At 31.0% G+C, this 16545-nt stretch overlaps 4 protein-coding genes across 4 annotated transcripts; 1 reads left to right on the top strand and 3 right to left on the bottom strand.

The window, feature by feature from the left end:
- Positions 1 to 83: 83 nt before the first annotated feature.
- Cni (protein cornichon) lies at positions 84 to 1581 on the bottom strand. Its single transcript, XM_070658991.1, has 4 exons — positions 1424 to 1581; positions 1223 to 1291; positions 768 to 1024; positions 84 to 696 (listed from the first exon to the last, which is right to left on the bottom strand). The coding sequence occupies exons 1-4, from the start codon at positions 1502 to 1504 to the stop codon at positions 672 to 674; spliced, it is 432 nt and encodes a 143-aa protein (XP_070515092.1). The 5' UTR covers positions 1505 to 1581; the 3' UTR covers positions 84 to 671.
- Positions 1582 to 1781: 200 nt separating this feature from the next.
- On the bottom strand, positions 1782 to 3570 carry Spict (magnesium transporter spict). Its single transcript, XM_070658986.1, has 4 exons — positions 3305 to 3570; positions 3030 to 3152; positions 2798 to 2940; positions 1782 to 2692 (listed from the first exon to the last, which is right to left on the bottom strand). Exons 1-4 carry the CDS (start codon positions 3399 to 3401, stop codon positions 1961 to 1963), a joined length of 1095 nt encoding a protein of 364 aa, XP_070515087.1. The 5' UTR covers positions 3402 to 3570; the 3' UTR covers positions 1782 to 1960.
- Positions 3571 to 3656: 86 nt separating this feature from the next.
- On the top strand, positions 3657 to 5660 carry Mfap1 (Microfibril-associated protein 1). Its single transcript, XM_070658983.1, has 2 exons — positions 3657 to 3850; positions 4002 to 5660. Exons 1-2 carry the CDS (start codon positions 3754 to 3756, stop codon positions 5279 to 5281), a joined length of 1377 nt encoding a protein of 458 aa, XP_070515084.1. The 5' UTR covers positions 3657 to 3753; the 3' UTR covers positions 5282 to 5660.
- Positions 5661 to 6255: 595 nt separating this feature from the next.
- On the bottom strand, positions 6256 to 16353 carry Roq (RING finger and CCCH-type zinc finger domain-containing protein roquin). Its single transcript, XM_070658976.1, has 16 exons — positions 16192 to 16353; positions 15299 to 15461; positions 14919 to 15144; positions 14567 to 14800; positions 14301 to 14476; positions 13805 to 14138; positions 13338 to 13626; positions 13034 to 13176; positions 12525 to 12817; positions 12267 to 12404; positions 11905 to 12122; positions 11677 to 11801; positions 11434 to 11599; positions 11273 to 11342; positions 10975 to 11199; positions 6256 to 10736 (listed from the first exon to the last, which is right to left on the bottom strand). Exons 2-16 carry the CDS (start codon positions 15458 to 15460, stop codon positions 10593 to 10595), a joined length of 2943 nt encoding a protein of 980 aa, XP_070515077.1. The 5' UTR covers position 15461; positions 16192 to 16353; the 3' UTR covers positions 6256 to 10592.
- Between the last annotated feature and the right edge of the window lie 192 nt (positions 16354 to 16545).

The following is a 16545-nucleotide window of genomic DNA, read 5'->3' as shown; positions in this document are numbered from 1 at the left end:
AAAATTAGGAAGGCTTATTTTAACTTTAAATATTTCGTGACTATTTACAAAAATATATAGCCAGCGAATAAATTAAAAGAAAATTGCAAAACTTTTGCATTGTAATATATATAAAAATTGAAATATACATTTTTCTTAAACGTTATACATTAAAGAAAAAAAAAGAATTTACGCTTTGCATACAAATGTATCAAAAGCTATCTATCACATCGAGATATCTAGTTCATAAATAATTTTAGTTAAAGTAACAATATCCTTTAACTTTTGTTCGAAAATAATCAACCATATGTGTCTGACAAAAATATAATAATATTTTGTTTTACTCAAAATACTTTATGCTAATTTTTATACCTATTCTTATATCTAGGCTGATAGCTTATTTCACATAAATATACATAAACTTAAAATATGTTTAAGGATGTGTGTATAAGTGTACTTGTGATGCATGATGTATGCGCGCGCGCGCGCGCGTGTGTGTGTGTGTGTATGAATTACAGAGTTCATTTCAATACTAGATATTGAAAACATCATTCTTTTCGTCATACATTGTTACAAAACTTCTATTACTATGAATTAGTCGAAACATCACTTGTACTTCCAGAATAAGCGACCATTATGGCGAGCAGTTGTGCGGAGACAATGGAAAAATGTTCACAGCTTTTGACGATCACTCAGTTAATTAACGAACTGATCATTCTGAAAATTGTAATCAGAAAGATTAAAACTTTTTTTTAATAAACTTCCAAAACAAAAGAGAAATAACTTACCCATATAAATAGTAAAAAAATGACAGAAGGTAAAATGCCAGTTTAATCCATCCTTCTCTGTAATACATGGACAAATCATAGGCATTCATTATACTTGTAGGATCATAAAGACCAGATTCTGTCATTAAAGGTCTATTCATGTATCGCCATACATGATAAGCTATCAGTGGGATGTTGATAAATAAGGAAAAGTATTGCTCGCCAATCAAAAATAAAATATTGATTACAAGGTGGAGTATGTACTCTGGTAGAACAAGCTGAAATTAAGATATGCAATAATTACATCATCGTGAAATTAAAATGGTATTAAAAAATGTTTATTTTATTTAATTTTGAATTTATTATCCGATAAATAAATTTTATTATACTTCTGTTAACATTCAACTAATAAAATTTACATTTTGTAAGTTTGATGATCTAGAGATGTTATTCAATAAGTAATATGCATGTCTTACCGGATTTAAGTTATTACATTGATCAATCGGATTCTTATATCCAGTTTTTAGCTCATCGAACGTAATCACCTGAAAGGTTTAATACTAAAAGTTATTAATCACATAATGTATTTTAAGGTTAGATCACTATTACGTTGGCGTATCTTGCGATTTCTCATTATCGCAAGCCACCGTCATAAATATTTAACGGGAGGTACATACGTGAAATATCGCGAAGAATATAAGAAACGCGTCGCCGATTAACGCTACGATGTATGAAAAAACAGCCAGATCAAACGCCATTCTTGTCTGCACGACGAAAGACCGCCGACAAATCCGAATCAGGTAATCACGTGAGAAGTTCTCACGTCTCTTACGAAAAAAAAAAAAAATGTTAACTTTTTATTCACATTACGTTGTTAGCAATTAATCATTAGAATTGACATTTATAAATTGCGGATTAATTTCACAATTTTTGGTCATGCTTATGTCATAAAGCAATTTTTTTATATTAATCTTTAAACAACCTTTTCCCTATCCAATTTGTTTGAAAACTTTTTAAAAAATTGATTAGATATAATTGAGTTTTAAGAAATATATTAAAAGTATTGCATTGCTTTAGAAACACTAAATAAATTTTATATATATTGTATATATATATACATTTAACTGTAAAAGATATATAAACAGCAAATTATATTTTTATTCTAAAATTCACAGCTTGATTAAAATTAATCTATCGTATATATAAAAATATTTTTAAACAGTTCTAATTAAATCTGAATTGTAAGTATGATTAAGTAAGTGTTGAGACTCCACTCTGATCGATGTTTCCTCCTGATTGTCCCATCTTGAATTATAATTTGAAAGTATTTCCCTCTTTGGCCTCAACATGTGTCTGATATTACCATAATTCACATCTACTTCTCTAAAAGCATTTAGCAAGAATATGGCAATTATAATTACAAGAAAGCCACAAGAGGCTCCTAGAATATTTTCCATGCTCATTTTCGTCCATTCCCTGAACAAAATTGCAGATGCTATTATCACCAAAGTCGTAAAGAAAACGTAGTAAATTGGCGTAACAATCGAAGTGTCAAACAGGTCGAGTGATTTGTTCAGATAATTCATCTGTATCATGATACAAAGAATAACGCTAAATATGAACACCCACGTCAGCCAATTAGCTAGGGCGTTCTCTTCACCGGAGATGGTTTCTTTTAATGCCAAACCCAAACCCTTACAATTCATTACAGTTAAAGAGCCGACAGATGAGCACAAACAAATGTAAATTAAAATATTTTGCTTGCCATATGCTGGGCCAAAGTGAAAGATAATCGACAAGGTGATCACTATTACAATTAAAACATATAACATGTAACCTGGGTTTCTTATTTTGACAACTAATTCGCTTAAACTGCTAACTTCTTCCTCTCTTGGAGAATGTAATACTATTATTGTTGAACCTAAAATACATAACAAGCAACCAATCTAAAAAAAAAAAAAGATAAATTATTATAATAATATCATAGACTATAGTGTACACTAAATTATTTTTAGTGCTTAATATTTCCAACTATAACATTTTTTTTTTACCTTCCCCAATAAGTTAAGTTTTTCGTTAAGATATCTGGAGGCTAAAACTGCTGATACTAAAACACTTAAAGCACCCAATGGTGTTACAAGAGATGCTGGAGCAAATGCATAAGCAACAAAGTTTGTTGCTTCTCCTATGCCCACTGCAAAATTTATTTAAAATATAAGTTGTTTTCATACATGTATAAAAAAAATTAGGACACGTTTGAAATCTTTCAAGATTCATACATACTGGATAAAAGACCTGCCCACCACATCCATTCTTTTAAATAGCCAAAACCACCAGACGACGCACGTAATCCACCGTACTTTTGGAGCTGAATTAAAGCTTTTTTCTTTATGATAAAACTAGCACCTAAATTAAAAATTAAAAACTTTTACACATCGCTTTCTCTTAATAATAAATTTTTTTTTTTTTTATAAAAGGTACAGAAGTAACATTAATATTAATAAGATAGAGAATATTAACTTTAAAAGTTAAACTGATTTAATTTATAATATACTAACCTATAAAACCACTAGAGCTAATCGCTAGCCCTAAACCGATGTAAAAGTCTCTTGCATTGTAAGATATATTGTTTGTCATTTCGGTAACAGAACCCATATTTCACTCCATCAAATTGATATAATTGTTCAATTATAGTCTTCCATGTTTAGTTTATTATTTGCGATAACACGTAAGAGTGTGTTGCGTACATGTCGCGCGCGAGCTACCACGAGCTACGGTTCCTCCACTACCTCCACTCACATGACTCATAGTTTGTCCTTCTCCAGCGACCGAGCGAGATCTGCACGTACCACTGATCTAGACAATTTAGTTTCGATGTCTGTGAGTAGATGGCATTGTCAGTTAGAAAAAGTGCGAATTTGCCGTGAGTGGTTGCGCTTCTAATGGATGCATCCATTATCGAACACAGTGAGATTCTGTAATATTAAATTGTTTACAACCACTCAAGATGATGATGGACTACTTTGTGACGAACAATTCCTTAGCACCCGCGCCCATGGGGATACAAAGTACTGCGGGCGCCGTGCCCGTAAAAAATGACAAAGGTTAGATTATGTTTGCCAAAATAAAGCAACTTATTTATGATATACTTAATTTATATTGCATTAAACCTTATTTTGCAAAGAACATCTTGTTTCTATAACTTCTATATTTCCATTATCCGTCAAAATTTCTAAAAAATTTTTATTTTTGTAGGAGAATTGTCTATGAAAAAAGTCAAAGTACATCGATACGTTTCCGGTAAGCGGCCAGATTATGCAGCAGTGAGTTCAGATGAGGAATCGGAAGAAGAAGACTTTCTCGAGAGACGTGTGCACAAGAGTTACGATGATAATGAGATTGGTGGAGATATCACCTCACACTTGCACGCGAGAGGTAGGGACGAAGATGATCCACGTTTGCGGAGATTGACACGACAACAAAAAGAACCACCAACAGAGGTACGTGTAGAGAGACATAGACATATCCACGAGCCTGAGCTTATTGAGATAGAATTAGAGAGAACGCGGGAGAGAATCAAGCTAGATAGTTCTGACTCGTCTGAGGATGAGGAACTGTCAGATTCTGAGATAGAGAAACGACGAGAGGCCTTAAAACAACGAGTTCTATCCAAGAAAGAGACAGAGGAAGAATTGATACAAGGTGAGGAAGAAGATAAATCTGGCGAAAGCTCAGAAGAAAGCTCAGAGTATGAGGAGTATACAGATTCCGAAGAGGAAACTGGGCCGCGAATGAAACCTGTCTTTGTGCGCAAGAAAGATAGAATCACAGTAAAGGAGAAAGAAAAAGAGGCAATGCGACAGAAGCAAGCGGAAGTTGAAGCTAAGAAAGCCGCTGAAGAACGAAAGAGGCAAACATTGAGAATGGTAGAAGAAACATTGAGGAAAGACACACAGATGGAGGGCAATAAAGATAATACAGAGCAAGAAAGCAAGCTGAACGACGTTTGTACGGACGACGAGAACGATGAAGTAGAATACGAAGCTTGGAAGCTTCGTGAACTTAAAAGGATAAAGCGAGACCGCGAGGAGAGGGAGCAGCTCGAAAAAGAACGTTTGGAGATCGAGCGTATTCGTAACATGACCGAGGAGGAGCGAAGACAGGAGGCGCGACTGAATCCTAAGATGATCACCAATAAAGCGGCAAAAGGAAAGTACAAGTTCCTGCAAAAGTATTATCATCGTGGCGCATTCTATTTGGACAAGGATGATTCTATATTCAAGCGCGATTTCTCTGGCGCAACATTAGAGGATCATTTCGATAAGACAATTTTGCCAAAAGTCATGCAGGTGAAGAACTTTGGACGCAGCGGTAGAACTAAATACACTCATTTGGTTGATCAGGATACAACGCAATTCGATTCTCCTTGGATATCAGAGACTGCACAAAATCTCAAATTTCATAATAATCAAGCGGCGGGAATGAAGCAAGTGTTTGACCGACCTTCTCTAAAAAAAAGAAAAGCTGAAAATTAGAAGAGGTAAATAGTATGCAGTCGTTCATTTCTTTACTTCATTATTTTTTTTAGTACAGCAACTATGCACATACGTTACATAATATGTATAAATCAGAATCTTTTAATATTACTTAGATACAGATATATTTTATGTATTTATAAAATTCATGTTGAAAAAACTTGTATGATATTGACTACATTCAAAAGATTAATATACATTTAATCTGCAATTAAAGATTTATATCACATTAACGGATTGTATAAATATAATTAACATGTATACTTACCAAAATTATACAAGTTTTATATGTTTTATAAAACTTCTATTATAGAAGAAATTGAAAATTTAACGTACCAATAATCTTATAATACAATATTATTTGTAGCCTATACTTTATCATCAGATTTAATAAAAAAAAAAAAAAGATATGCTTAACAATTATTTACGAAATATGAAATAACATTTAAGTTTTGATGTGTTACATAATTTTAGAAATATTATTATTTATTAACATGCACATAAACATGTGTTATATAAAATAATCATTCTTTAAACTCTCTTATTTTTCAAGTTGAATATATATAAGTATATCCATATTCTGGAACGGCATTGAAACGAGCCACTTCGAAAAAATCTAGACCTTGGTGCAGTAAGGTTTCGTAGTGATTCGCGTCAAAAACCTTAGACGGTAAACAAAATACAAAATTTTTAATATCTTTTACATTTATAAAATATTTATTATATTAGTTTTTTTTTAATAAGATAGGATAAGACTCAACATGCATTTTTTTTTCGTAGTTTTTGATTGGGGTGTTTTAAAAAACCGCGCGCGTAGCGTGCGTATAGTTTCTTTAATAAATTAAATAAATTTTAGAACTAGAAAATCGATAAAATAAAAAAAAATTAATTACAGAATAATGTAATTGCAATCACAATGTTATAAATCACAAGGAAGATAATATAGAAAAATTTATTGCACAAAGATTCCATCGTTGTGAGTAAATAAATATATTTATATATTACACTTTCACACTTACAGTACACAGTTGAAAAATATATATGAGTACACGTGTGTATATCTATAAGTACATATATACGGATGTTTTTATAGAAAATTATTATATAATAGATTTGTTTCGTTGCCGTATTTATGTATAAAATTTTATTTTATTACGAAATAATTTTCTTTCTTGTTTAAATGGTCGCTATCACAATTATTATAACAAATAATCTTCGCTGTCGTTGATATCAAAAGCATTCTTCTACATATACATATGCATATAATCTTCTTTCACAATACCGCAATATAAATGTTGCCGTAATTATTATTAAATTATATCGCACAATCGTACAATGCAATTTATTATATAATTACATGCAATTACATAGTAGTAAACAAAAAAAATATAGAGTAATAACAGAATAAGCGTGTCCTGTCGTACTGATAAGTGGTAAGTGTGCATATCGAGAGTGACTATAACATATCACCATATACTTCGATATGTGATATAATTATACCATGTCATATTATATCAATGTTCAAACAAGGAACAAGTTCATTACATCAAATAGAATCGTCGTACCATTATCGACACGTGTGATATATCAACTGTACGTACACAGTAGTAGCTGGCGACATGTTTAACATGCAATATAATAAATCAGAAGCACATGTTGCACAAACACAGCATCGCGCGTTGCGCTCGTTACTTCCCGGTTTTTTTTTCTTTTTGTATTTTTTTTTTTAATAATTTTTAGTAATACATTAGAGAAATATCTGATATATTCGACACGCGTGTTCAATCTCTTTATGCCTTTGGCGAGTGAAAATAACTCTTACAAAATTGTCGACTATAAAAATAAAAAATTTTAATTTTTATCTAAATTAATAATATATTATTAATTAACATTAAATTTTACTACAAGATTTAATTAATAAATCTAATAAAGTAATATTATCAGAAGAATATATTCAAATTTCAATTATTATTCTATTTATAATTAAAAAATAAACCTACTATTCTTTACCTTCTACCCTCTATTAACTAATCTTATTATAATATTTATTCGAGAAACTTGATGAGCTAATTATGTTTACAAAATGTAAAATATGATAAAACACCTCAAATCATAATTAACGCAGTTAGTGTTATAATAAGCGTTAGAATCATTTTCACGCGCCAATACCATGAGAATCTGTGTCGCAGTGAAATTAACAATTATTACTACGAATAATATTCGAGGAACTACGAATTCTGATTAAGTCGGAAATCAGTTTTTATGCAGAGCTCGATCTTCACTCTTCCTCTATTCCTCTTTCTTTATTAACATTTTGTGTATAAAGAGTGTACAATAATTTAAAAAAAACGAAAAGAAATCGGCGACGTATAACAGTGTTTATACAACGGACAGTCCTCACTGGAGTGACACGCTGTATGAGAATGATTTTTTATACATACGTGTGCGCGTGTGCGTGTATATATAGAACAATAATTTTGCTGTGTACCCTTTTTCTTTCTAACAGTAAAGTTTTTTTTTCGTAATATGTATGCACAATTAATTATAAAAAAAAATGATTAATTGAAAGTATTATTTTGCTAAAATATATTTTTTCAAAGATTTAAAAATTGTTTATTTTATATATTTATCTTGCCACAAGTATCTCTGTGCTTATTTTTGTATTAAAGAATGTATATGAAAAAGTATTTAATAGAATAATTTTACTTTTTGGTAAAAGAAACCATTTTTTTAATAATTTCTCACCCATAAACATTTACATTATTATATACTGCATAAAAATCAGGAAAAAAAGAGCATTTAAACGCACGCACGCACGCACGCACACAAAATCTATAATAGAATTCACATAATAAACATTTCATCGCAATCATTATTACATACAATAACGAACAAGAACGAACAGAATTGCACTAAATATTTTTATCTAGGCTAACTATAGGAGAATTTATGCCGATTGACATATTTTTGCTACAATTATTTAATTCTGCATGATTATAATACACCAAAGTTATATAATCATAATGATTTAAATCTCGATAAGAATTAACAATATTAATAATTAATAATTTTCAGTTAATAAAGTCAGTTAATAAAAACTTACGAACTTAATTAATAACAAAATCGCATTAATTAAATTGCAAATATAATTTCCTGTTTTGTATCGTATTGTTTCCTTAATTCTTCTATAATTCTTCCAAAATAATTATCACGAATATATAACGCTACATAAAATGCAATATTATGTATTGCGAAGAGGTATTCCTGAAAAACTTGAAAGAGTTTAAATTTGAAAAAGATTTAACGCGCTAACTTTTTTCCTTCCTGTAACAGTTTCGTCAGAGTCAAATTTTCACGAGAAAATAAAATTAGAATTATAAGTATGCAAACCTGCAAGAAACATTAATTATAATACATTAAGTATAATTTAACTGCTAAACTTTTTTTTAAATTAAATTTAGCAAGTTTTTGGTTATAAAACTTTTAGATATAAGTAAAAGATAAGTTTTTAATTGCACAAAAATTGAAACAAAAATATTGCAATTGTTTTGTAATCTTTTCTAAAAACGTAGAAATGTAAGTAATAATTCAGTTAAATTAAAACCAGCATAATTTATCTCTATATGCTATAATCTAAATTATCCTCAGTTATTTTAAAGTAAAAAAAGAAAAAACACATTAATTTAACGACATATATAATCATATATTATCGTCGTAATATATAATCATATATTAAGACTGAAATTATGCACAATTCTTTTGACAGAAAAAAGATAACTTCCGTATATTATCCGCATATAAATATATATACGTATGGTGTATCTGTGTATAATGCATATATGTATATATGTATGCATGCTTGTATGCATATAAGTTCTCCTGAGGATTTATAAAGTGGAATCGATGAGACCCCGTCTATATATATATATATAAAAAAAAATCTTGTTTCCACTAAAACTGGAATTGTTTTTATCGCTCTTTGTTATTTCGTAAAAATAGAAAAAAAGAGGCGATTTTAAATTGCTATTGCAACGATTTCCTAAAAAGGAGAACTACACCTTCCCTTTGTTAAGACGGTCCAATTTCCAAGTAAAAAAGAAAAATTAATAATTTTTTAACATATATAACTTTTTAATAATAATTAATAACAATTATGTTAGTGACTAACATAAAAATTATTATATTATTCCGTGTGTGCAAGATAGAAATTGTATGTAAATATAAATTAATTTTACAATAATTTATCAAACTTTATCAATTAAATATGAGCACAAGATTTCTTCTCTTACACTTCTAAAATAAAAGAAATGCCGGAATTAAAAAATTATTAATAATAACAATAAAATATATTATAAAAGATACCGTCGTCGCATCAAGGAATCGGTTTCATTTTCCTTTCTATCTTCGGAATATAGAAATTCTATAAATATAGCGTCCTTTAAAAGGAACGCGATTTCTTTTTCAGCACATGTATTTACAATATATGTATAAGCATATAATGTAATAATGTGTTGCTTTTATTATTATCGCAGAGTGTAACCCTATCGATTAGGTTAAACGCGAACAGCATTCTTTTCGAATGTATTACCCATTATATGTATATCGTATCATTCATAGAGTATACAAAATCTGCATGTAATTAAATATGTTAATTAGTTTTTTTTTTCTTCATTTTCGCGTATACTCTGCAGTCATTGTTTATAAAACATTGACCGTAAGCTAAATTTTAACAAATCCCATAAAAATAAATATATCTCTTTCATAAATTTCACTATTTCGCCTATTTGCCTTTTCCTTAAATTGGAAAGAAACGATAAGTTAATTAAAGAAATCAATCTAGAAGATTGGTTAGTTTAGAAATTAGCGGTCAATTTAATTAATGTCGTTTTCGTAAACGATGCAAATTACGCATTAGAGCTCAATGTTCTTTCTCAAACTCACGTATTTACACTTTGAATACCATAACCAAATTGTCTAATTTCAGTAATCGAGATATAATTAACGATTATTATTCAGAATTAAAATAGTACCATCTCTACATCTTCGTTGCCTGGTTTTAATGTAAGAAATACTAAAAAAAAAAAAAAAAAGATTTTAATTTGCACGCCTGCATGTACAATATATATTCCCCGATTTTCAGGAATTGAAGAAGTTTTATACTCATGCTCGAGAAATATTAATTAGAGAAAATAGAATCAGAGGATTGATTTTGACGTGTAAAAATACACGATTCTCAAAAAATAGACGAGAAAGAAAAACAGAGTTTTTTTTAGCTTACGGAAAAAGAGAAAGAGAAGGAGATCAGCGTCTATTATTTACTCTTGGAGGTAGTGGTAGTAGTGACGGTGTCCTTTTCACCACTGGACCAATGTTTCTCTTGTTCGCGTAGCTCAAATTCCCATCGTAATTCTAATTCGCGCATATCGTTCGCTAGTCCAGCCTCATACGTATCTTCCTATATTCACATCAATTAATCAATTAATTCAAAAATTAATCCAATTTTCTTAACAATTACATAAAATTTTTATTATTATATAAAAATATTTCTATTATTATATTTAACATATAATACACACATTAAAAAAAGAAGTTAATAACATCTAAAGTTCTTAATAAAAATATAATTTTTTTTAGAAATTGTTAATAAACTTGAAAAAATTAAAAACATAATTATATAAAATACCACTGCTTACCTCCTCAGTTTTGTAATCCGTGTTATTTATTATTTGATTTGATAACCAATCATTAGGAGATTGCTGAATCCAAGGAATCGTAGTTGTACCGGTACCATTGCCGTATGGATTACTCCAGTTTCGTACATCTCTCTCCCTTTCTCTGATACCCGCTTCAATCATTCGCAATTCTTGCGTCAATCGCTCGCCCGCTGTAACGAAAGTAGTAGCTCCCTGCGTAGCTAACTAAACATACAAAAGACGTGAATTGAATAATATTTTCCCATATTTTTTTTTAATTTAAACCATAATACGTTACCTTTAAGTCATTGATTTTTTTTTCTAAATGTTTAAGCTGTTGCTTTACCTTCTGCGACTCCAAAATTAAACTAAAAAATACAATATAGCATTCATAAATATACATTATCTTTTTATTTTTTATTGTTAAAAAATTAAAAGTAAAAATATGTTATTACTCACTCCTTTGACATACAATCCGATCTCGAGAACTGTGATAATTCTGGTGTAATGATGTTACGGCTGAGCGCGACGTAATTATCACCGGTAAAACCACTGTCGTTGTCACCACTAATAGTGTTTGTTGGTGTCACCGATTGTATTCCATTCATGCCGACAGATGTATATGCTGTAATAATAATACCAATTTAATAATTGTGTCAATATATACGTAGAAAGTAATTTACGATTTTTTTGTTCACTCACGTTGATTGCCATAATACCAGGAAGTTACAGAATTTGGAGTTCTGAATGCTGTAGGCAGTGCGGAAATAGGAGTAGGTTCAACTCCCTCATTATAGAGGTGTTGCAAAGTTCCGTTGTAGGGAGATCTAATATTACAGTTTTATTAAATTACAAAATTAATAAAATTAAATTGTAAAAAGTTAAATTAAAGTATGATAGATGTATAAAATATTTAATATTATTTATTACCTTATCAGAGTTTTAGATAGTCTTGAAATGGGACCCTGTTTGCCAACTTGCGGCAAAGAGGGAGATACGTCTAACGGAGACATAAAAAGATTGTCATCTTCGAGTAAGTGTGTAGCGGGAGGTGGCGGCGGTGATAAATCAGTCCCGGATGAACAGCGGAAATTATTTGCCGCAGCCCATATCGAATAATTGTTGGGTGTAGTCAATAAATCATTTTCCTGTTAAAAAATCATAATTTTAAGAAAAAATGTACATAAAATATACGCAAAAATATGTCAAACATGCGTAAAATATACAAAATAATTTATTATATATTTTAATTTGTGCGTTCAAATATAAAATAATCAGAACACGTAGTTTACCGTTTTTATTTGTGGTGATATTAATTGTTGTTGTTGCTGTTGCTGCTGCTGCTTGCCAACAATTATTTCTAGCTGATTTAAAATTTCCATTCTGCGTTGTAATAACACTGCCAGCATAGTTTTTGCGACGGCTGTCCGCTGTTGCAAAATTATTTTATTATAGTTGTTTTAAATTTATTATTATAATAAATTACCAGTCATATTAGTAATAAATAGGCAATATTAATTTATTTTAAGTTATTTGTTGTTTATCTTTACTTGATTTGTTGGTACAATTTGTGGGGTATCCCACACTCCATGGTTCGATGCTGTTGTCAATGAAGGTCCATAATCGACAGTGGGAACGGATCCCGGTGGCATTATATAATGTCCAGAACAATGAACACCAGGAGAGCCTCCATTATCTATCACAGGTCCTCCCTTTACAGAGCACAAACTGAGATGTGGTAAATTTTGCGGAGGTGTAAGCGGCAACATGTAGGTTGATGTCAATGAGTCAATCAAGTTATTTTCTAAGTTAGTTGGAACAGGCGTTGAATGTTGCATCACCGCTGTAATAAATAAAATAAAATAATTAAATAATAAGGACAATATAATTTAAATACACTTAAGAAAGCTTTATTTAAACATTTAAAATATCTTCTACTGTTATTAAAATATAAATTAATTCTCAGATCACAATTATCATAAAAGAAACGTCTTTTTAGCACACAATTGTTTTATCATATTTTTTTTTTTTTTGTAAAATGTAAATATAATATACTCACTCTCCCTGTCGTGTGTCTTAGTGGAATGGTAAGTCGTTAAATCACCGTTTTGCTTGTTAAAAATTTTATTATTCTTCTCACCCTTCGATTCCGTCTGATTCGAATTTGCTCTGACACTTAATTTCCGATTCTTCGATCTGTATCTATGCAAAAGATATTAAAATTAAAATCTTATTAAAAAAAATATACATAGTTTGCAAATTATTGTAGCAACAAAATAGTTTGAGAAAATTAAATAATTGTCAAAAAATGTATTACTTGAGATTATTAAGAGTTTGAGATTATTTCTAAAATACAAACTTACTTATCGAGCTCACTGTCGCTATGAGCAAAAGTGCAATTATTAGAACGTGGGCAAGTTCCGCGCAGTGCTAGATCTCTACACATGCTGACTTTATATTTTCCGGACGCCGAACCCGGACAAGAACCCCCACCGGGTGTGCCACCTCCGTTATCTTGTGCCGCCGATTTTCGATTGCTACTGCATGTGACACTAGTTCCATGTTGTCGAACAAAATCCACCAGTGTAGCTACTACTATTCTTACAGCTTCTAAAGCTGCCCGACATTCAGTCAAGCTCGGTGGTTCTGTTTCTAAAATAATAAAAATTATTAATAAATTAAACGTATGTTAATAAAAAAAAATTATTAATAAAAATATAGTACATCCAAGTTTTTAGAATTTATATAAAAAGTTTTAATAATAAATAAGTTTTAAAAATTAAAATATTTTTTTATACACATTCATACGAAACAGTTCACTTAGATATACCTGGACTAGGATCAATGGCAGCTAACAGTTCCAATTGAGGTCTAAGACCGCTTAGTTGTCCAGGATCGGGAGTACGTTGCAACGCTATTACAAGCTCTTGGACGCTTTGAGCAAACGATTGTGGCGTTTGCAATTTATCAATAATACTTTGCATATGAGACTTATGCGCAGTATCACCATAAAGTAGTGCTGACCATTGATCGGGCGCAATACGCAAACCTGCCTCCGTAGCTATCTGCACAATTTGTGCGTCATGTTCTCGTCTTAAAGCTTCATAAGTGCGAAATTCTTCCTTCAATTGCATTAACGATGAATCACCTTCACGTTTCGATACCTAATACATAAAAAAACCCGATAATAATAACTTTTTTTCAGTTTTATCTCCTATTTCCAATTTAAAACTATGGTTTTCGATCTTTTAACGACAATATTTAAAAAAATTATGTCTAACCTTAGTCCGTTTCTATAAATAAATTTTCAGACTATATACATTTACCTTAAAACAACTCGCCCGATATAAAAGTTGCACTACGTGTCCAATACTGGTCTTACTAGCTTGAGGAAAATGTGGTTCCAAACGTTGTACCACAAACATTACCAACACTTTACGCGATAAAGCGGAGCCATCTTCCAGAGCTAATAGTACGAGTTTCAGAACTTCCTCTTGCATCGCTAAAAATAAAAAAAAAAAGTACTAAAACTTATACAAATAAAGATTCATGGTTTTAGTTGCATAATTCGTTTTGTATAAATAAAGTTTACCTGGTCCAAGAAATTGACAACCACGGGCGCGCACGGCCGCCCAAAGATTAGCGCTGAGTTGCTGAGGATTCTGATGTTGCAGTATAAGTTCTGTGACGGTTCGTTCACCTAAACTTCGAGCGGCACGCAATGCACGTGCTCTGCCTTCCGGTTCTACTAACTGACAACCTAATAACGTCACCAATTTGCGTTGCATAGGCCGTGACACCAACCCCCCACCACCACTTCCGATACCTATAAATCAAATAATTTTAGAAATATACAACGCTAATATTATTAGAATTTATATCTCATATATACTTTTTTAAATATTGTCGTTATTATTATTTTAAAATTTATGCATTATATGGACCTGTAGTATTAGTAGTTTGACATGGTTTAAGATAAAGAGCAAGTTCTTCGATACAACTTTTAGCTCTTAAATAGTTTGCATGTTGGTCGACCGGTAGAAGTTTCTGATAATTTTGTTGCTGACTTGATGCAGATACTGATGAGGGAACTGCAGGTATTGGATTGCCCAGCAATTGTAACAATGCTTCATTTACAGGTAGTTTCTCAATGTCAGTGTTGATAATGCTCTGTGAAAAAATTAAACGAGTATTTATAAAATTGTAGATGTAAAGATTGTAGAACACATACATAAATTTTGTGCATATACAGGATGTTTGAAATAAATTTTACGATTTGCCATTTTATTTCAGACACCCTGTATATTATCATATTTATTGTTACTTGATCGAAAGGACACTGCTTGCGATGTAAATTGGCCAAGCAAGCTCGACATATGGTGTGGCCACAACCAAGTGATATCGGGCCTCGCAAAGCCACATCAAAGTCATGGCAGCAAATTGGACATGACAAAAATTCAGTCCACTGTGGTGCCTGTATCGGCATTCTGTAACATTAATATTAATATTTTATAACATTTATTTGTTTTTTATTAATTAATAATATATTAAACATTTTATAATTAATAATAATTAATAATATATTAAACAGTAAATAAAATCTAAAAAACTTCAAAATTAAAAAAAAATTTTTAATTACTTCGAAGTTTTATGCGTAATAATTAATTATAAAATAGATTAAAAAAAATAGATTAGTTTTAAATTTCAAATCTCTTTCTAAAATGCATTTTGGCTATTTTGTTGGAATTAAAAAAATATTAAGCTTAAAAAACATAAAATGTAAATAAATTAATAAACCTAAACGCATAAAATACTTTAAAAATATAGATTTAGAAAAAAGAATAAGATAAGTGCATGGATACGCAAAATGCAGTTAGAGAAAGAAAAATCCACCGCGCAGATCCTGTTCCATATTAACAGCATTTTAGAGATTTACAGATAAAATCAACGATACGAAAAGTCGATGACACATCAAAATTGTTACATCGATCGTCGATCGGTTGTTATTGCGACATCATATGAAATGGAACATTTTAAGGAAATTTCGAGAACGAAGGGAACTCGTCGGGAACCCGTCGCAAGTATGAATCCGACCGTGTTGCGACGTGTCTTGACATGATCGTGCTAGCCACAGAACTCAGAATCCGGGATGCGACTGAACGAAACGACTGCGCGAGAAAAAGAAACACGAAATCACGACGAAGAATCATTACTCACCTCGTTATAACCCTCGCAAAACATCACATCGATCACACTTTTTGCGCATCACGCCACTCGCGCAGTTTTGCGCGATTCGCACGACAACCTCTATTATACTTATAGACGACTATACATATAGATTACGCGTGGTATGACCGCGACGACGACGTCGTCGACGTCACGCAGGCTCTCCCCAGTTGTCTCCATTCTACATCACTCCAAAGCGACGGTGGTACCATCTATTCCATATGGGTAGTCTCAAAAAAGATATACGCAAGTCGTCTATATAACTTTTATGTTTTATGGGTGAATTTGTTTTGCAACATGGAGTCAGAGAGCTGAACTTTCGATCGCGGCCGGCCACGCATACAG

This window comes from Cardiocondyla obscurior, linkage group LG07 (genome assembly GCF_019399895.1).
Source record: "Cardiocondyla obscurior isolate alpha-2009 linkage group LG07, Cobs3.1, whole genome shotgun sequence".
NCBI lineage: Eukaryota > Metazoa > Arthropoda > Insecta > Hymenoptera > Formicidae > Cardiocondyla > Cardiocondyla obscurior.
Note: the sequence above shows the minus strand (reverse complement) of the source record. Positions and strands in the feature narration are given on the sequence as shown.